Here is a 20,543-nt window from a genome sequence, read left to right as displayed (position 1 = left end):
CTCGATGGCCTTGTAGGCCCCTTCCAACCCTACTATTCTATGACTCTATGATTCACCAGAGAGGCAACCGGCTGCTCTTTGCCTTTTCCACACAAAAATTGGTGGAAAATTTGGAGGAAATGGCACATATGAACTAGTTGGTTTTCTGAAGCGTAGAGCCAGCGAACATCTTTCCAAGGATCCAGTTTACAGTCTCTCTTTCACTCTGTTCTAAGGAGGAAAGCAGCATCACAGTCGGACAAGCCAGCTGACAAAAAAGAAGAGGAAAGCCAAAACGTAAGTGGAACACTCTTGAGCTCGGTGGAGTTGGCAGTAGTGAAAAATGCCTCACAAACAGCTGACATATCACAAAGTCCAGTTAGGAGGTGCATCATCAGAGTGGTAGGCAAACATAGGTTCACTCTGTCTTGATTCAGATATATGGAAGAAAATAGGCTTAATAGAGAAAAAGCAGAATTCTGAAATCTTCGAGACGTGAGAAACCAGAGGTTCTTGTTTAATCATAACGTTGTGAGTAAGTGGCCTTCTTATCCCCAAACCAAAAGGGCTGAGGTTCATAGACTGGATGAGTCTTAATATTAGCTGCTCTTCTTAGATCAGTCACATGTTTCAGAGTTCATGGTAGTGACCCCCTGGAATCGGGGTCACATTGCATGGCTGCCTTGGTACGCGGCTTCCACTGAGAGAGATTCAGCCTGTGCTGATTTCAAGCTTGCTCCTGCTTGAGATGGTATTCCAACTGCTTATCTTTCCTGAGCTCAACACAGGGTGGTGGCTGTCATGTGATGGGCATGCCACACTTCCAGGATAGAACTTAGTGGAAGCCGCTCACTTTCCTGAAGTAGCTTTGCATCAAAGTAGTTGAATTTAGGGACCAGAATTAGACTTGATGGTTAAACATGGTTTGGGGTGGGTGGTGTCATCTATAAATAACAGCCACAGGAGACGCTGATCAGGGCCGGGACTGTGGTATATGGGGAGGGGGCGGTTAATCCTTACCTCCCGAACCACAGTGCTGACAAAAATTCCTCTCTGAAGCTGTTACTGGCATGCAGAGGAAACCCCAACTGGTGTTCCATGTCATGCCAAATAGCAACTTCCGAAGAGGTGCGGGGAGGCATGATTTTCATTGCTACATTTAGCCTGTCAATTTAGATGCGCTATATTAAATCATAGTTCCCAGACTCATATTTTCAGTTCTGCAATAATTTACTATCTTTATTTAAAAGATTTCCATGCTGCTTTTCAATAAAATTTCTAAAATTACAAAAGTCCCAAACTACAACTAAAGCAGACAACTAATCACAGAATCAGCAGAATAGAAAGCATCTTAACTTGGTTACCAGTGCACAGTGAAAAAGAAATGTCTTTACATTCCTCCATAAAAGACAACAGGAACCCATCGTGCACTGAGAGTTCGCCTCCTGTGCGTTCCAAGTTTAAGTGAAAAATACATTTTTGAATCACCATTTCAACCAATAGACCATTCCAAAGCCCTTATCTGTGTGGTGCTTCCTGTGCAATCAAGCACACTTTTTGTGTTGTCACAGAAGATTAAATCAATATGGAATTGCAAGAACGGGTGAGGGGTTAGTAGTCACAGAGTGCGTTATCTGGTACATGCTGGTCATATTGTGCCTATTTCTGGCGCCTTTGATTTTGATTGCACTTTTAAAGTAAATTTCACTCCTGACAGACATCTCAGTGAATGACCATAGCTCAGTGGTGGTGCCCGTGCTTTGAATGCCAAAGGTTCCATCCCTGGCATTTCCAGTTAAATGGATCAGGCACCGGAGAGACCCTGCCAGAGTAGACAACCCTGGGCTAAATGGACAAATGGTCTGACCTGATATAAACCTGCTTCCTTTGTTACAAATGAGCAGGAGAGAAACTGTTCAAAGTGCCAACATTTATTCAGTCCCAACATGTTTCAGAAACAAAATTTTCCTTCCTTGGGACAATTGGTAACCTGCAAAAGTGAATTCCTTGGCTCTCTTATTTTTTGAATCTATTTGTTTCTGCAACCTGGTGGGCCTGAATAAATTTTAGCACTTCCAATAATAGTTTCTGTCCTGCTCATCTGTTGCATTGAGTGCCTTTCGCTTTTGGTTTCATGTAGCTTCCTATGTTTCCCAGGGAGACTATCTTTATTTAACCACAGAACTGGTAATTCCTATTCTTGCACCGAAGGAAAGCAGTCTGGGCAAAGCAGAATGGAGGGGAGGACAAACAGGTGCTACTTATCTAGCTAGATGGCATAATTTGGCACACATCATTGGGCTATTTGGCCTGAACGGAGTGTGAGGATCTGTATGTAAATTAGAGGAGGGAGTTTGGTTTGATGGATGGCTAATGTGGTGTGGCAGAGGGCATGAAAGTAGGTGAAAGAGGTGGCAAGGGTAGTGGGGGAGGGGTTTACTCATTCAGAAGGAAGTGAAAGAAATGAGATTTAGCACGTGATACATTTTGAGCATGTGAAGCATCCATATAGTTACATCTTCCATCTTCTGAAGTACTGTCTACTCTGGTTGGCAGGGGCTTTCCAGTGTTGTAGGCAGGGGTCATTTACTTATTCTAGAAATAAATGAATGAAATAATACAGCCAACATAAAACGACTGAATGACCGACTGACTGTACTTTTAAACTGCCCCATAATTTAGGTTTTCTGGCTGGTGTACAATACATTAAAAACATTCAGTACAAATACTAAAACAAAAAATAAAAACAGCACAGAATAAAACCAACTAAACATAAAAAACAACAACACCTCAACCCATACAACAGTTACAAACCATAGTTAAGCAAGGGTGCTTCCGGATGGATTTCCTCTAGGAGGACTCATATGACAACAGTTGCTCCTGATGCAGCAGCCACAGCAAGAGCCACGTTCTTCTGAAATGTTACACTGAAACTCGATTTGCTTCTTTTTTTAGGAAGATGCTAGCACCTCCCCTTCACCTGTTACACGAGGCCCTGTTCAGCAGCAGAATTCTTCAGGTATTCAGCTCTGTTACTTCTTGTCTTCCCTTCAAAAGCACTTACTTCAGTGGTGGAATCTGAGTGTGCTCTTCTGGTTCCGAACAAGCAGGAGATGGAGAAGACTATGCTACACAGAACAAAGAAGTGGCAGGAAGCCAGAGGTTTCTGGATGGTCTCTGCAAGGGACGAATGTCCTTCTTCCCTGGCATCTTCATTGTATACATTTAGACGCCAGGTTAAGACCTTCCACTTCCAGCAGGTTTTAATCTTTAATTTGTTGCTCTGATTATTAACTTTACTGCTGGATCTTTAATATTTTAATGTTTCAATATTTTAATATTTTCATTGTTGTATTTATTGTTTTCCTTGTAGTTTTATTGTTGTTTGGGAATTTTTAAAAATGATTGTAAACCACCCTGAGGGCATTTGCCAGTTGGGCAGTATATAAATGTAATAAATACATAAATGTTCCAGGCTCAGTAAATCAGGGGCTGACCACCTGTTGTCACAGAGAGGAAGGCCAGGATCTCTTCTCGATCATCCCAGAATGCAGGACACAGAATAATGGGCTCAAGTTACAGGAAGCCAGATTCTGGCACAACATCAGGAAAAACTTCCTGACGGTTGGAGCAATATGACAATGGACCTAATTGCCTAGGGAGGTGGTGGGCTCTCCCTCACTGGAGGCAAGCAGTGTCAACCAATGAAAATAGTTTATATCCTTGGAAGATACATTAAAGATTCAGCATAGGACTTATTTAAGCGTGCTTAGACTTCACTGATTTCAAGGCAACCCACGTGTGCAAAACTGCACAGGCTGTAATTTATTTCCTCGTATGTTTGTTGCTAAGCAAGGGCCAGGTTGCTGTTCACTGCTTGGTGATTGGCTTGAAGAATACTGCTTGGTAGAACACCTACTTCCCAATAGCTAAGGTTGTTGAAATTCTTAACTGTTAATATCTTGAAAAATACAGAACCAGTCACAATGAGACCTGCTGAGGGGTTAAGTCCTAAGGATGAAATCCAGTTAAGTTTTTCCGCCAACAGAAGCAGAACTGGGTGGGCGGAAAATTCCCCCTGCCCCTTGAGCACCTTCACAATATGCTCCAGAGGGTTGGGGGGCCTCCAGAGCAGATTTTTCAGGGGGGATCCAGCTGCTCACACAAAGTTGGATTCTGCTCGTCTGCCCTGAAGTTTTCCAAACAGTTTTGGTTTAAGACCAGGATGGGAAATCAACGGCCCTTCAGATGTTGTTGTCCTCCATCATGCCTGGCCATTGGTCATGCTGACTGGGGCTGATGGGGGTTGGAGTTCTGTAGCATCTGGAGGGCAACAGTTTCCCCACCCCTGGTGCAAGATGTGTTTGTCTGTGAAACCTTTATAAATGAGCAGGAATAAGGCAAATCCACATCCTAGCAGCCAGCAGTGAACAGTGTGGGAGCTGCCACCCTATGGCCAATTCCCACACCACTCTAGTGATATAGAGCCAACCACAAAGGAGTCGCTTCATGCAAGAAGATGCTGTGCTAATCTCAGAGGCCACTTTGGGGGTAGGGGGGGTTGTCCTCCCACCTGATCCTGCCCCTCCCACATTGTTCCCCTCCATTCCCATGTTACCCGACTCTCCACTTTGGATATTACAGAGGAGGGTGAGAATCAGAGTATAACCTTACTGTAAGCCAGCCTTCCCCAACCTGGGGCCCTCCAGACGTGTTGGACTACAACTCCCAGCATGCCCCAGCCAGGTTGAGGAAGGCTGCTTTAAGCTGTATGCTTTCTGTTTATATTTGTTATATTTTTATTTTATTGCTGTTGTTAAAAAGGCCAAAGTCAGAATTTTCTGCCTGGTTTATCCCGAAGCAAGCAGAATTAATTTTCTCCCTGTTAGCTTAAAACATCCTCCTTTGCCACCCCTCAAGTTTTATTAATAGTTTCCCAATTTAGCAGACTTGCCATTATTCTTAGCCTAGATCTGTTTGGGTTTATCTCGCTCGAACATCTGTTCCCTTTAGAGAAAGCAAGCTATGTATAATGTGTAGGAAAATCGGGGTTTGTTTTTTTAGTATGCTAAAAAGAAAAACAACACCCCGCCCCACCACACATCGCATCCAGACTCCTCCACAATCAGGCCAAACGCCTTTGATGGTTTGCTGCTGTTTGTTTTTAAACAGATGCTGGGAAAAAGCCTTGGGAGAGGAGCAACTCTGTGGAAAAACCTGTCACTTCATTACTCTCTAGGTGAGCTGCAGAGAATCCTTTGTGGGTCATTTGCATGTATTGGACTGAGCGCATGATGCTCCTCTGTTTGCTGACATCATATCCTCTCTCATTCCATTGCCATAGAAACCCTTCAGTGGGGAGAAGTCCTGAACCTAAGAGCCCCATGCAGTTCCAAGCATCCTTTAGGTACTGAAAAACTGCTCTGGCTCCTCTGTTGTCTCTTGGCTTTTTTTTTTGGAAAATCGTGTAATCATTCATTCAGCTGCTAACAACCTTCTTGCACCATGCCACCCTTTTCACTGCCCTGCTGTTTAACAAATGCTGGTCTCAGTGAGGTTTGCATAGGGATAATGCTCATGAACACATGATACTACAGCCCTGTTTACATACTCGGTTCAAACAGGGCACGTACACCTGCGTCAGGGCTCTGCCATCTTGCCACATTGAGCAGCAAGATCCAAAGGTCACTTTGAATGCAAGTTGAACTCTCTGTGTGACTGGGGGACCCTGGTTTACCAGGGTTCCCAGTTGCATGTGTATGTGGGTGGGGTCTACCTGCATTCAAGTGAGCGTGAGTAGGAGCCCTTTTAGATCTCTCTGCTCAACATGGCGCAGGGGGCGTTGGGGACAGAGGGGGCAGGGCAGTGCACACAGGGAGCTTTGAGGCATGGCCAGCGTTCACATCCCTGTGCTTCTTACATGTTTTCACTTACCTTGTATAACGCCTGAAAAGGGCTGAAGTTTTGCTCAGTTCTGTAAAACATACAAAGCTGTACTTGGCTCTGTAACAATTCAGTACATCTGCAAACCAAACACACATAGACCTGGTTCGCAGCACACAACAACCCATGGTTGTTTCTTTCAGAGTGGCTTCTCGTGTTGTCCAAACCTGTCATGGTGGCTTCCGCGTGGGTCGTTAACCACACACAAGCCAGCTTGAGAGCCCATGGCTTGATGTTGGGTAGTTCAAGGTGGGTTTTTTTCAGGGTGGCTTTTCGTGAGGTCTGAACCCAGCAGCAGGGGTTCTTCGTGGCTTGTTTGAACGGGCTACAGAGATGCCTGGCAAGAGCGGCCAATCACCTGGCCGCTTCTCACAGGGCCCTCTGCCCCTTCTGCTCCAGCTCGGCACTTCATTGGACAGCGACCACCTTTATCCCCTCGTGAGCCAAGTTAGCACAGCTGTGCATGTATGCGTGACTGGCTTACCTCTTGGTAAGCATGTGCAGCCTCAGTTTGGGACCATGGCAATTCATGAGGGGGGAATTTAAGCTTTCATCCCTCCTGTTTTCATGCTGAACCCCTGGGTGGGGGGTTTAAAACAGAAAAAAAAAGTCTCAGTCTGTTTCATTTTTTAACCCTCCCCCCATGGTGGTGTTGGGGGGAGAATTTCAGAATGAAAACAGGAAGGGGAAACCTTAAATCCTCCCTCCCGAATTGCCATGGTCCTGAATTGGGGCAGAGCGCAGAGGTAAGTCAGCCATGCATACATGCACAGCTGTGCTAGGAAGACGAGCGTCACTCGTCCCTGGCTGGGGGGAGCAGCCACGGAGGCTTTCTTTAAGTGTTAAAGAAAGATAGTTAAGTCCTAAAAAGTAAGGTGAACACACTCTCCACCCTGAAGATCAATTCCACATTGTGTTGTACCACAGATATAGATGGCGTATAAATGTCAACACAGGCGCTTCGCAAGGCAAGAAAGGGGCGGGGGTCTCATCACAGCAGGGGTATGGAGGAGTTATGCTGCAAATGCCCCTGGGATACGTGCTGGAAGCAGGCCGGAGGGCGAAGGGGGGAACAGACCATGGCAAGCCGGCAAGCACCTGATTGTCTGTTGGCAGCAGCGTAGCTTAGCAAGGGATTAACCAACCCGCCGTGGCTTGTTTTCAGCGTGGCTGATCGTGATCTGTGAACTGGCCCATTATGTTAAACGCATAGTTTGGCATTGCATGATGCTTCTTTAAAGAATTATAGTTCTTAAAAACTTTACATAACAGCCATGGAGAATCAGGCTGGCAGTGAGGACCGTTTTAACCCTGCCCCCATGCCATGGTCCTGATGAAAATCCCACCCCCTGAAGCTACATTTTGGCACAGGAGGGGGCTACCATTGGTGCCAGTGGCAGTTCCCTTTCTACACTAAATAGCAGCTTGCGGGGTGGGGTGGGGGGACAAATGGCCATTTTTTGCCAGGACAGCGAGGAACGGTTAAACTTCTTTCCCCCCAGTGCTTTTCCAAGCTGCTATTTCAAGTTTAAGAAAGATTCAGGCAATACCAAACTATATGTTTGCAGGACCTCCCCTTATGGAAATACCCCTTGGATTTCAGCCAAGTCTGCCTATTACAACTTGCATACTTAACCTAACATTGATTGATCATGTGTGCTGGCCGTTTAGATGCTGCCCTCGGAATGGTCTACAGTGAGTCCCCATTTCATTCTCCAGGGCCTGCCAAAGACTGCCATGTGGGTGTGTGGATAGTACCAAACACTGTCCCTTCTTGCATACTACCTTTTCTGTGCTTGTTACAGAAACAAACAACTACTGGTAGATATCCAGGTGCCATTCTAATGATGTTAATAACTGGCTACCCACCTTTCTGGCTCCTTACATGGCCTTTAGCAAATGTTGCACAGGTGAGACTAAAAGCCAACGTTGGCTTGTATGCTAAAGAAGACAGGATGCTCTCAAGTATCAAAATGTGCACAAGAGGGTGTCCTTCACCAGATACTGGCCACAAAAAGATACGAAAGAACCCCATGGGTTTGAGGGCGGGTTGTCAGGTGTGTAGCGCTTTGCATTACATCTATGCAGAAGGGTTCATCCTAAGGCTATGCACAACTCATGAGTGGAAACCCAGGCCACTAATCAATATTTCACCGGTGACTCGCATGGTGCAGCAACCATGTAATGGCTTTGGCACACAGTTTGCGCTCACCACGCAGCCCATTCCCCATCATGCAGAAATAGGTCATACAGTTTGGCTTTTTTTCTCATACCCGAGAGAAGTGGAAGAAGGTTGCATGTGCGCTGCACAGTATTGACCACATGAGGTCCCCCTGTATTGGAATGAGTGGTGACCAGAATGCTGGGGTAAAAGAAGCTCAGATTGTGTGCGTAGAGGGCATTGCTCTTTTTTGTCCCATCAATCTGCATATGGCTAAAGCATAGATAGTTTTATGGGGAAAAACAAGGACAGGTGTGCAGGGAAGAGGAGAGAGTATTTGAAAAATACACCCAGCAGCCGTCCTCGCCTGGAAGCCTCTGCAAACAAAATATAGTCAATGATTAACAGCCGTGAAAGGCTCTGCGATAAAGTAGTCATGGAAACTATCTGGGTTAGCGTTACAGATCAAAAATCCTCATGAGCAGGGATGTGTTTTGGCTTGCTCCTCCCCCTTCCTGGTGCATTTTCAAGCTGGAAATGGGAGGGGTTTTTGCAATGATGCATGGTGGATATGGCGTAATGCTGCTTGCTTGGTCAGATCGTGCTGGCTGCTGAACGATGCAAGAGGGCACAGCGGAGGGTCAACACAATTAATGGCTCATGAGCTGTTTGCTGGGCTCCCACCTGCTTTTATGCACCACTTTGTGTAACGAGCAATTACAAACATCATGCCTTAATAAAGCAGAGCCAGTGGCTTTGGAACACAGCAGAGAATGTCTTTCTTTATTTCCCTTTGTATCTCTCTCAAGGATGAAGCCAGCAAGCAGCAGCAATGACGTGGCAATGGACACCTTAGATTTTGATCGCATGAAACAAGTGAGTTGAGAGTCTGTCCATCGACATAGATTTGTTGACTCATTCTTTTGGTGTCCAAGGAAAGCATCTGCTTGCTCTGAATGGGAAACTGCCTTCTTCCAGGTCATGCATATTGCTGAGCGTTGTCTATTCTGACCGGCAGTGGCTCTGCAGACTCTTAGACGGATGTCTCCCTCTTCGCCTGCCACCTGATCCTGGGACTTTCTGCATGCTCTGCCACTGAACTTTGGGCAGTATCTGGCAGTGTCGTTCCACAAACGGAAATGGCACTAGCGGAGCTCCACCAAATCTTTCCGTTGCACAAGTGATTGCCCATTACGCTTGCCCAACCTGTTGTTGGGCAAGTGAAATGCACAACCAGTTGCACAACCAGTTGCGAAAGTGTAATGCACAACCACCTACACAAACATCATTTTAGTTGGAATCTCCTCTTGCGCATAGTTTGGAATCTATTTTTTGCTAGTGTAACATAATGCACTAACAGAATGACGCAGTTGGATGCTGCCCTATGGTCCCGCCACAGGGACCACGGGTTGGCCTGCTTTTGGAAGGTATCCCAGTTCTGGCAAAGAAAAGAGATCTCTGCTCCTGGTGCCCGTTTCATGACATGTGAAGAGAATAAATGAGCAAGGTGGTGGGATTATATATAAAGTTACGTTCTCTTCTGATTCCCCAAAGTTAATGAATGATCTCCCTCATTGCTAAGACTGCATGGGGAACAAAGCTGCCTTATACCAAGGGTGCTCTCAGACAAGGCTTCTATTGTGCAATCGCCTTGCCAAAAACATGGAATTTTGCAGGAGGTCCAGATGACAACATCGTCCGTTTGTAATCCTCCCCACTTCTTCTGCCTTTTTCCTTCATACAAAGTATCCACAAATCAGAGAAAGACAGAAGAGCTGCACGATGCCATGTGATTCATGGCACTTGGAGTTGTCCATCTGGGAGCACCCAGAGTCAGACCATAGGTTCATTTAGCTCAGCGTTGTCCACACCAGGGATGGGCAACGTCTGTGAGTCTAGGGGAAAATTACACCCCCACACACACACTCACTGGGGGAGACACCCCTGCTGCCGTGCCACTGAATTTGCTGTTGCAATACGGTGGACCGTCCGTGGGAAAAATCTCGCAATTTTGCTGTAAAGCCCAAGAGCGCTCCCAGGCTGCAAGAAAGGTCAGGGTGCTGCATGTTGCCTACCCCGGTCTACACTGACTGGCAGTGACTCTCCAGGGTTTCAGACTGGGATTGTCCCAGACCTTCCTCAGGATGCCCAGGACTGAAGCTGGGATATCCTGCATGTAAAGCATCTGTCCTTCCCCAGACCATACGGAGACCATGCTGCTTAAAATGTACAAAATCCATACGTGGAGCAGTTAGTGTGCCACCCATGAGTGCATTGACACACAAGTATTTCACAGTATGCACCTGCAATAAAAGATAGGCGCCCACTACACGTGCAGGCCACATGTTTTCAGGAAGGAAATGAGCAATGCCTGAAGCGTCCCTGACTCTCCCCTCTGCTCCCAGATGCATCAGCCTGTAGGTTGCGTCAGAGCTCCTTCTTCTGATATGTGCATGTCACGTGAAGTAGACGTTCTGTGCTAATATATCCAGATTCTGTGCCAGCTCAGTGAAACATCTCTCACCATAACAGCCTCTGCAAATCAAGTACATTTGAACACTTTTTTGCCTCAAGAATTCGGGTTTTTGAACAATTTGGTGTTTTGTTTAAAAAATTGTATGCACACACAGCAAAGGAGGAAGGCTTGGAGCAGCATACAGGCCGCTGAGTGCTGTGTTGGGGGAAGTTCCATTCCAAACAGTGCAAGGGACTTGCTTTGTTTCTTTCCTCTGCTGAAGAGGATGTTTTGATCAATTGACTACTTTTCTCTTTCTAGGAAATACTGGAGGAAGTTGTAAAAGAGTTACACAAAGTAAAAGAAGAGATAATCGATGGTATGAAATGCATTCTTGCAAAAGCCTATGCTAAAAGACCAAGATAGGAGATCATAGGAACTACAGAAGAGCCCTGCTGGCTCAGACCAAGGGTCCATCTAGTCCAGCATTCTGTTCACACAGTGGCCAACCAGCTCTTGACCAGGAACCCACAAGCAGGACATGAGCTCAACAGCACCCTCCCACCCATGTTCCCCGGCAACTGGTGTACATAGGCTCACTGCCCCCGGTTCTGGAGGTAGCATATAGCTGTCAAGACTAGTAGCCATTCATAGCCTTCTCCTCCAGGAATTTGTCTAAGCCCCTTTTACAGCCATCCAAATTGGCAGCCATCACTACATCCTGCGGTAGCAAATTTCAGAGTTTAACTATGTGCTGTGTGAAGAAGCGCATAGTTTCTTCCTTGTTTGTGAGTTATGTTTGCGATTTTAATTTGATCAGTAAGACTGAGCTTCCTTAGTTTCAACATGGGATGCATGTGGGAGGCAAAGGTTGGCCATATCTACATTACACGTCTGTATTCGTTTTATACCCATTTAGCTCCCTAGCTCCTCCACCCCACACCCTGATCCAGTCTTGGGAATCATAGATTGGTGGGAATACTGAGGATTCTCTATTAGGAATATGTAGCTCAGCACTCACACAGAATTATTGTTTCCAAGCTTCCCTGCAGAACAGGAAAGATTATTCCACCACATAAAATCCACTAGGACAGTAGAGCCTCATGTCTGATGAAAAACAGGTTCCCCGCCCATGTTTGTATTCTTGCCACAGCTTTGGCTGTGCCTTAAACACACAGTCATGATTAGTCGGAAAGCGAACACTGGCTGGGCACTCCTCCAGGACAACACGGGGTGAAAGTATTACCTGTGGACTTGTTGGCTGAACTGTTATGCAGCATATTCCTTAAAGGGAAACAGGTTTACCTTGCTATAACAGAGTTTCCCCCAGCCTGCTTTTGGGTTTTCTGTTGCTGTCCAAATTTACCAGTTCTGTGGGCCTATCTATGCGAGCAGGGGTTACCAAGCTGCAACAACATAAGCCAACATGAACACTGCTACAGTTTATTTATTTATGTAATTCATTCATTCATTCATTCATTCATTCATTTCTGTACTGCCCAATAGCCAAAGCTCTCTGGGCGGTTCACAAAAATCAAAACCACAAAGTGCAGCATAAAACAATATAAAATATGAAAGCTTAAAGCCACAACAATACAACCAGAAAAAAACCTAATAGCAATGTAGGGATTCAAAATACAGATTTAAAACACCAGAGCTTAAAAGAGTAGGAAGCTAAAATGCTAGGAGAATGAAAGGTCTTCATCTGGCACTGGAAGTACAACGTAGGCGCCAGGCGAACTTCTCTAGGGAGCTCATTCCACAGCTGAGGTGCCACAGTAGAAAAGGCCCTCTTCCTGGTAGCCACCCACCTCATGTCCTTTGGCAGGGGCTCCCAGAGAAGGATCCCTGAGGATGGTCTTAGGGTCTGGGCAGGCACATATGGGAGGAGGCAGTCCTTCAGATAACCTGGCCTCACGCCATTTAGGGCTTGGAATGTTAATACCAGCACTCTGAATGCAAAACTGAAGAGCCACTTTTCTTAAGAGCAGTTGTAAACTATATGCAGGTTTGAGGAGGAGGGTGATGGAAATGATCCCCATAAAAACTCCTGGGGTGCGAGGAATAATATTGGTAGCTGGCCCTGGAACTCCACTGTGATCCTGATGTTTTCAGGATTGAAGAACACAGGATTTCCCAATCATTGGGCTTCTTCAGACAATTCACATATACCAATTCTTGCTGTCCTGAACCAGCTCCCCTGCCCCTTCAGCACACACACAACAAATACCAGGAAGTGCGACCTACCTAACATCATAATCCAGACCTGAATTTGCAAAGACAGGAAAATCCCGCATTCAAATGAGCGTGCTATTTCTTGGTTAAGCCTTCTGTGCAAGAGGCTGATCAGGGAGGATCTTCTTTTTGTGTAGAGGTTCTGGGGTATCCCCTCTAAACTTGCCTCCTTCATGTCCACTCTAGTTTACTGGTATCTAACCTACACCATCCTTGCCTCGATGCTGCTTCTGTATTTGAGGTCTCAACCAATTCCCAGTGTGTGTCAGTAGTCTCTGAACTAGCTGTGAAGTTGTGACGATATCCTGCCTTAACCACAAGTCTTGGCTTACAGCTTGTTCTTTTTTTCCCCCAGCCATCAGGCAGGAGTTGAGCAGAATCAGTACAACATAATGGCCATGGAACCATCTGGAAGTTAAAAAGGATATGAAAGGCAACTGGATCATTGCTAAGTGTACCAAGATCATGCGAGATGGTGAAAGAGGACGCCTGGCACTGTCTTTTGTTCTTAAATCCTTTTTAGTAGCAGACTCAGCAGACTTTGAAGCTTGCTGCTGCCCTGGATTTGCTTCATTTAAAAAAGAAAGGAAAAAAGTCTTAAAATCTTAAAAAAGAAAATATTAAAGTTTAAATTTCTGGATTTTTTAAATTTCATCTGACAATGCACATCAGATTTGGTCAGCCTTTTTTGTATTTTGTATTTGCTTATTTAAATGTATGACATTTTTCTTTTTAGTATATAGTAGGTAAGGAAACACGTGAACCATTCGCTTTTACTAGATGACTTCGAAGTAATTTTACTGGTAGTCTGCAATGTAAATGAAGACCTCTTTGCCAACAGAATCTTACTTGTGGCATCGCCAGTGGAGGCCGAAAGATGCCAGCTGTCAACCAGCAAATCCCTGGTCTCAGAGCTATCACAATATTAAAGCGGTACATCAGTGCATCACAGTATCTGTGTTCATATTGGTAATAAACTGTTCATTGTCAATGTGGCATTGATTGTCTTTTCTTTTATCTTTATGCAATGGACTTGGGCTTCAGTGTATAACTATATTTATCATTAACATCAGGGATAAAGATGTGTGAGAAGTTCGTGTCAGTTCATTCATGACCAGAATTTACCCTGTTGGCATCTCCCGAACTTGAATGTGAGTGCGATCTGTGGTCAGAGCTTGTACATCCCTGAGCTTGTGATGCCGTTTGTGCGGGGGGGCGGGGGGAGATGCATTAAAAAAATGTGTGAAATAGAAAAATATGCACAAAAGAATGCATACTTTTCAAAACGTGCACAAACCTGGGTTAATCAATTGCATACTTTTGCAATGCACACACAAGCACTTTGTGATTTTCACGCAAAAAGAAGAGGAGGGAAAAAGCTTGCCTTCCAATACGGACACACATTCAGGCTTCAAGGCAGAACCTGGACGAGCTCATGTTTTTCTGATTACCACATCCCTCATCAGGGATGGTCAACCTAGCAGCCTGTGGGCCTAATATGGCACTCCAGAACAAATCATGCCTGGTCCTTGGTGGCACTGCCAAAATTGGAAGTGTAAGAAAGAGATCTCACACTTTGATGGTTACATCTTTTGGATGTATGGCACCAATGGAGGCTTTTTAAAAGCCTAAATGCAATGTGGTGAGGGGGGGAGGAAAATGTCTCCTCCCTACCAAAATTGGAGATTTCCAGCTTGGAAAATCTCTCCAATGAGAAACCCCTGCCCTGTGGGAGATGTTTTGTCTAGTCTTAACTAAACTTTTTGCTTCCTTCGACAATTCCTCTTTTTTTTTTCTCTGAACCAGAGCTTCCAGTTATAAATTTTGGGGCCAAGCTACACATCATGCTAAAGATTCAGCTGGCAGCGCCATCTTTCTTACTCTAAAGTAAGCTTACTAACCCCCCCTTTCCCCCACTGTTGTCCCACTCTGGATTGGGGGGCCATGCCTGTCATTTTCAATGGAGAAAAGAGATGTGTTTCTTTTAACGGATCATGCTTCCCCTTGTCAAACTTCTTTCCTAAACTAAACCATCCCAGGTTCTTTAGCTTTTTTTCTTGTTGGATGATCCAGAAGGACTGCGCCCGATCTCATCTGATCTCAGAAGCTAAGCAGGGCCAGCCCTGGTTAGTACTTGGATGGGAGACTGCCTGGGAATCAGGCTTCCTGCACTGAGCAGGGGGTTGGACTCGATGGTCTTGTAGGCCCCTTTCAACCCTGTGATTCTATGATTCTCTATATAGTTTACATAGCAATCCCATTTAGGTTTGAGGACAGAAATTCACAGCAGCAAAACCACCACTTCCAAAGCCTCTCTCCATCCACCCTGATCCGACCTTGGATGTACCAATTATCCTCCTCCTGTGACTGGGAGTGATGGCAGCAGCACTTTCTACCACTGCAATGAGTGAGATGTGGGATCCTCTTTCTTCCTCTTGCAAAAGTTACTCCTCAATTTCCCTCCTTTGCTGCTGCTTTCTTTCTCCAATCCTCAAGCTTACCCTTCTTTCCTTCCTTCCTTCCTTCCTTCCTTCCTTGTTTGCTTGCTTGCTTGCTTGCTTGTTTGTTTCAAGGAGCTATACAGCCAGCTTTTCACTTTCTACAAAAATTAAAATGGCCAGAGCAGCATACAATCAAGATGAAAACATCCAATAGAAATTTTAACATCACAAAGCAAAATTTAAATGCAATGGTAGCAAGGACAAATAATAAAAATGCCGTTTAAAACAACAGTACAGCAGAGAGAGAGAGAGAAAGAATGGTTATTAATAAAAGCCTGGACAAATGAAAAACTTTTTCAGTATCTTTGAATGCTAATAACATAGCTGATACTCTTGTTTCTCAAAACTATATGTTAACATCTCCAACCTACAGAAAAAGCAGAGGAACCTCTGTTGGCCCATTAGAAAAATTCGAAAAGCCACTTCTATTAGGGCCACCCCAAAAGTCATGGAATAGTTCTCCAGAACTCTTTATATTTCGCAAAGGATATTTAGCCAAGGGGTGGTGGCAGCAGGGGCAGGAGGGGGGAATGACTTGATGTTGAAACCACAACATTTGCATCTAATGATAGCCTTAAGAAGGAAGTCGGACGAGATAGGAGACTGACTTAGATGGGACTCCAAGGAAGCAATCCTATGCATGTTCAGACAAAAAAAAGTCCTACAACACCCTGTATGCCCCCAGCAGCCATGGCTGGCTGGGGCATGCTGGGAGTTGTAGGACCTTTTTCTATCTAAACATGCATAGGATTGCACACGAAGTCAGGCATGGGAAACTTGCAGCCCTCCAGATGACGTTAGACTACAACTCCCATCACCCCTTACTGGCTGGGGCTGATGGGAGTTGGGAGTCCAACAACATTTGAAGGCTGCTGATTCCCCACATTTATTCCACCACACAGTGCATAAGCAAAAGAAGTTTTATTTTTAACAATATTACAGTACAAATTTTAAAAGCACTTCTGGCTGGCTTCATTATAATATTTCTTCACATTTGAAGATAGTCCTTTTGAAGGAAGAAGTATTACATCAGCTATTCGATCCCTGCCTGGCAATTGTTCTTGATAAAATATACACATTTGTGTGAATTGGGGGGGGGGTGGCGGGATATACAGGGGCAAAGGTCCATTAAGCATAGAAGAAGGAAGAATAGAGTTGGTGTCTATTGGGACTGTGACGCTGGCATGCTTATTCTTTTAACCCTTGAATACAGACTGATGGTATCATCAAAAATGAAGTCCCAGAGAACTCGAACCCAAGACTGGTGCTGAGGTAAGATGTCATAGTATTCTGCTGCTATCTTCTTTACCTGCAGAGATCAAAAGGGACATTTTATCCAGTGTTTTTGATCGGTGAGAGCTCTTATCTAGCTTCAGACCAGTGGGTTAGATCCAGATATAGTTATACTCTGAGAAAGCCCATTGAAATCAAGGCAACAAGTTAGTCAACTTAAGTTTCATTTTTTTCAGTGGGTCTACTCAAAGTATGACTAAATCTGGATCCAGTCCAGCATATACATTATATCGCACATAGTGTTAAACTAATGGTATTCGTAGTAGCATAAGCAAAAGGTTTATTCAAGGTTCCTCACCTTGGCATTCATATTTGATGGGGTGGAGCGCTGGTTTTTTGACCTTCCCTCCTTTTCAGGAATATATACAGCTCAAGCATTGTGCAATGAATGCAAAGTTCAAAAGTCCCTGTTTACATCCACAAGTGTGCTGTGTGGTGGATGAAGAGTTGGACATAGAGAACCCCTGATCCAAATGGCATTGCGCGGTCTTTGGCACATTGCTAACCTCTCAGCTGTGTGCCCCCCAACCCTGCAAGCCTACTGATACCGCCATCTTGTGCAAGATTGGTGCCGGTTTGGCTACATATGGACCGGCACTCACCTCTGAACTTCAGAAATAGAAGGAATGATAATGATCTGATCAAGCTGAAATAAAGATTATGGACAGGTAATGCCAACTCTATGATTGACCCTTGCCATTCATGAGGGGATAGGTTGTAAAATGGTCTGGCCCCTAGACTACTGCTTGGGTGGCCCAGCTCTGTCCCAAACATTTTTCTGAAAAAGCATGGTGCTTTGAAGCAGCCCACCTGCAAACTGAGTGGCTGGGTGACCAGCCAGATGGGCGATTAATAAATTTAATAAATAAAAATAAAATATCCCTTTTTTCGGTGCTTATTACCCTTGAAATTTTATTTCAAATTAAAGTGACCAAAAAGATGAAGAATGTACATAATAATAATCAAGATCACTAAATAAAGGAATTCACTAAATATAAGTCATAGTATAAGTGATATGCTTATAGACATCTACAGTAAAACGGCCTAAGTAGGGCCTCGATACTTAGGGAGCAATCTTTGGTAGGTTGACAACTAGCCAATGCAGGGCATCCAGAACACAGAGGCGATCCTCACTCCTGCGCTCCAGCCGCCCTGCATTTTTGGCTCGACAGGTGAATTCGCCTGTCTAGCCAGGGAGCTTTGGAGTGGGAGGTGGGGAGGCCACACAGCGCATAGGAAGCTGTGTAACATGGTTTCCACGTCTCCTTCCTTCCCCATCCCTGGGACCACTCCCCTTTTCCTGTCTCCAGGCTCCATTTCCAAGTGCAGAGACATAGCTGATGTGGAGAGAACCGTGCCAGCTACGAGGGGGCGGGGAGCGTGGTTTCTGAGCTCCAAGGTCAGAGCCCTGGTGCCAACTTCAGAGCCCAGAAACTGAAAAATCCGATGTCCCCCCGACACCGTCTAGGGGACGTAGGACTGCTGCCTTAATGAAAGAGTAAAAATACAATTTATACAGCATCTAAAAGGAGCATGTGTGAGTGTATGTTATTTTTGTGTGTATGTACTGATCAGAAAAAAGATGGGAAACTGTACTTGGTTGGAATTTGATCAAAAATTTGAAGAGCTTCAGCCTAGGAAATAAATGGAAATCATGGTGCCACAATATCTTTCTTAAAGTTAGGATCCCTTGTTTGCTGCACTCGCTGAGTAAATTTATACATAGTCATAGCCTCCCAAATTTATCAACCCACTGCTCTTTAGTTGGTTACTTTGGAGACTTCCAATCACGCATTCTACGTAACTTTGCAGCTGTATACAATTGTTCAAGAAGGTCTTTATACAGGAATCCAGGATCTTTAGGTTCAAAAAGATGAAGAAGCATAGCTTTAGGAGTTACCACATAAAGAAATTTCACGTAAAGAAATTCCTAGAGTAATCAGCACCCATGCTCCAAAACTCCTACACTGTAGAATATTCCCACCAAAGATGAAAGTATGAACCAAATAGCCTTTATGATATTATTTACCTTGAATCGCAAGGGTACAATTTAAACTCCAGCTCTGAAACTCAGTGCACTGCGCTCCCATCAGCCACTGTGGCTACCCCTCCCAGTCCCATGTTTACATGCAACCGGTTTTTGTCCTCCAAGGGAAAGGCTGACGGTTAGTGGCATTCAAATGTAAGCCAAAGTTTCCAGCTCAGTGCCTGCCCTCTGGGAAGTAATGCCGTTGGTCAGGTTGTGTGCTCCGTTTTCTTGTTGATGAAGAACTCACCAAACCCGCTTAAGCACAAAGGAAATCATTATCAGTCGGGGGGAGGGGGAGGAGCTGCCTGCCCAGAAACTCATTTTAGGGTTTTGTGGGCCATGATCACATAACCTGTAGTTGGTCCCTTTCTGCCACGGGACCCCCTCCCTCCTCACCCCTGCACATAAGGATGAGGAAGCCCCAGCTAGTCAGATTCTGCAGCAAGGAACAGTCGGAGCCTCTCCTGCTTACTGCTCCCGCCCCCCCACCGTGGCTCAAGAGAGCCATCTACTCACTTTCCCTCTCGGGGCCTTATTGTCACCATGGAATGGCCACTCTGCTGCCGCTGCTGCCCCTCTTCCTCTTTAAAGTGGCTTGACAGGCCCACTGCGAATAGTCCATTTTGGGGTCGGCAGTGGGCCCTGGCCGTTGCCCAAGCGTGCCAACTGCAGCTAAGCCCAGGTCTGTATTTCACCCAAATGTGAACGTAATGTCAAAAGAGCTGCAGCCATCTAATATACCAGGCAGCCTGCAAGGAGATGTTCAACACATAATGTCCCCTATTGGTTCAGTTTTACTGGAGTTGTGCACAAATGGCCTCTAAAAATTCTCCAGCCTGTTCGTGGGCAGAGAACCTAGGGGGGACAATTTCACCGAGTTTCTCCTAGGGGAGGAGACATTCTCCAACAGTTTCTCACAGATAGGGCTCACTATTGGCAGGGGTTGTAACACAGGTTCGTTCTTTTCTTTCTAAGGGTTTTTGGCTTATTGCATTGCTTCTGTAGGTGGCAACAGCATCGACTGTGTTGAGGCTTCCACTTTTCTGAGGCAGAATTTTGAATTTCTTTTGGTGGCATTTTTGAGCTTACCTAACCACTGCGAGGTAGCTGAGGTGCTGTGGGTGTTTTCTCCCTCTACTACACATCTTTCCGTTGCTCTGCAGCCTCCCAGGCCACCTGCACTTCCTGAACTGAAAAAGCCTCAGGGGAGGAATTGCCTCATGATGGCTTCCTCATGACGGCTTTAACTGAAGTGCGGGAAGCCCGGGAGGCTACAGGCTGCCAGAGAGATGACTGTACAATGACAGACAGGACACTTGTGCACATTCCTCAGCCACCTCATAAGTAAGGTAAGCTCAAGAACCCCAACCCAGCCCACAAGAATTTCTCCGAAATTTCTCCTCCTCTGAATTTCTTTTCAAAAGCAATTTCTTTTCTCTCAAATTGAATGAGAACAGTCAAAAAAGTGTTGAATTTTTTTTCAACTTTTGAAATTTTCCGCACAGCACTACATTTTATTGCCAAGGCATCTAGTCCTCATTACCTTATTTTTACTTGCAGGTCACAACAATCAATAAGCTTAAGAAGACTTAATGCTGTGCTAGAATTATGACTGTTAATTTCATGCTTGGTAGGTATATTGCAAGCAATGGGAGGGAAATACTTTATGCCAGCTCCAGGGCTAGCAAACATTTTCCTTGTGTTGGGACATAGTTGGAGACTGGGAAGGCACCTCTGCAGATGTTGGAACTCTGGTGCTGGAGAGGCAAAGGATGCAGACGTTTCTGCAGGAGCTGGGTGGGTAGATCTAAGGCCAGATCTCCCCCTCTGAGGACTGACGTAAGAATATAGGAAGAGCCATGCTGGATCAGACCAAGGGTCCATCTAGTCCAGCATTCTCTTCACACAGCGGCCAACCAGTTGTCGACAGGAAACCCACAAGCAGGA

The 20,543-nt window shown here is 45.3% G+C and overlaps 2 protein-coding genes across 8 annotated transcripts in view; one reads left to right on the top strand and one right to left on the bottom strand.

Annotated features, from left to right (window-relative positions):
• Nucleotides 1-13,770, top strand: part of EVL (Enah/Vasp-like) — a 241,172-nt gene extending 227,402 nt beyond the window's left edge. For 4 of the 7 annotated variants that reach the window (XM_084838859.1, XM_084838839.1, XM_084838848.1 and 1 more), the window contains 7 exons: nt 216-276; nt 2,935-2,998; nt 5,152-5,218; nt 5,324-5,386; nt 8,893-8,959; nt 10,860-10,917; nt 13,129-13,770. In XM_084838859.1, the coding sequence (XP_084694985.1) occupies nt 216-276; nt 2,935-2,998; nt 5,152-5,218; nt 5,324-5,386; nt 8,893-8,959; nt 10,860-10,917; nt 13,129-13,166 (418 nt within the window). In that variant the 3' untranslated portion in view covers nt 13,167-13,770. The remainder of the gene's footprint in view (nt 1-215; nt 277-2,934; nt 2,999-5,151; nt 5,219-5,323; nt 5,387-8,892; nt 8,960-10,859; nt 10,918-13,128) is intronic. The other 3 variants (XM_084838870.1, XM_084838881.1, XM_084838889.1) reach the window with 2 other exon arrangements.
• Nucleotides 13,771-15,427: 1,657 nt separating this feature from the next.
• DEGS2 (delta 4-desaturase, sphingolipid 2) overlaps nt 15,428-20,543 on the bottom strand; it is a 31,630-nt gene continuing 26,514 nt past the window's right edge. The window contains exon 3 of the mRNA XM_084838826.1: nt 15,428-16,583. Coding sequence (XP_084694952.1) covers nt 16,437-16,583 — 147 coding nt within the window. The 3' untranslated portion in view covers nt 15,428-16,436. The remainder of the gene's footprint in view (nt 16,584-20,543) is intronic.

This window comes from Heloderma suspectum, chromosome 1 (genome assembly GCF_057233095.1).
Source record: "Heloderma suspectum isolate Gila_16-S chromosome 1, 16-S_ref, whole genome shotgun sequence".
Taxonomy (NCBI): domain Eukaryota; kingdom Metazoa; phylum Chordata; class Lepidosauria; order Squamata; family Helodermatidae; genus Heloderma; species Heloderma suspectum.
Note: the sequence above shows the minus strand (reverse complement) of the source record. Positions and strands in the feature narration are given on the sequence as shown.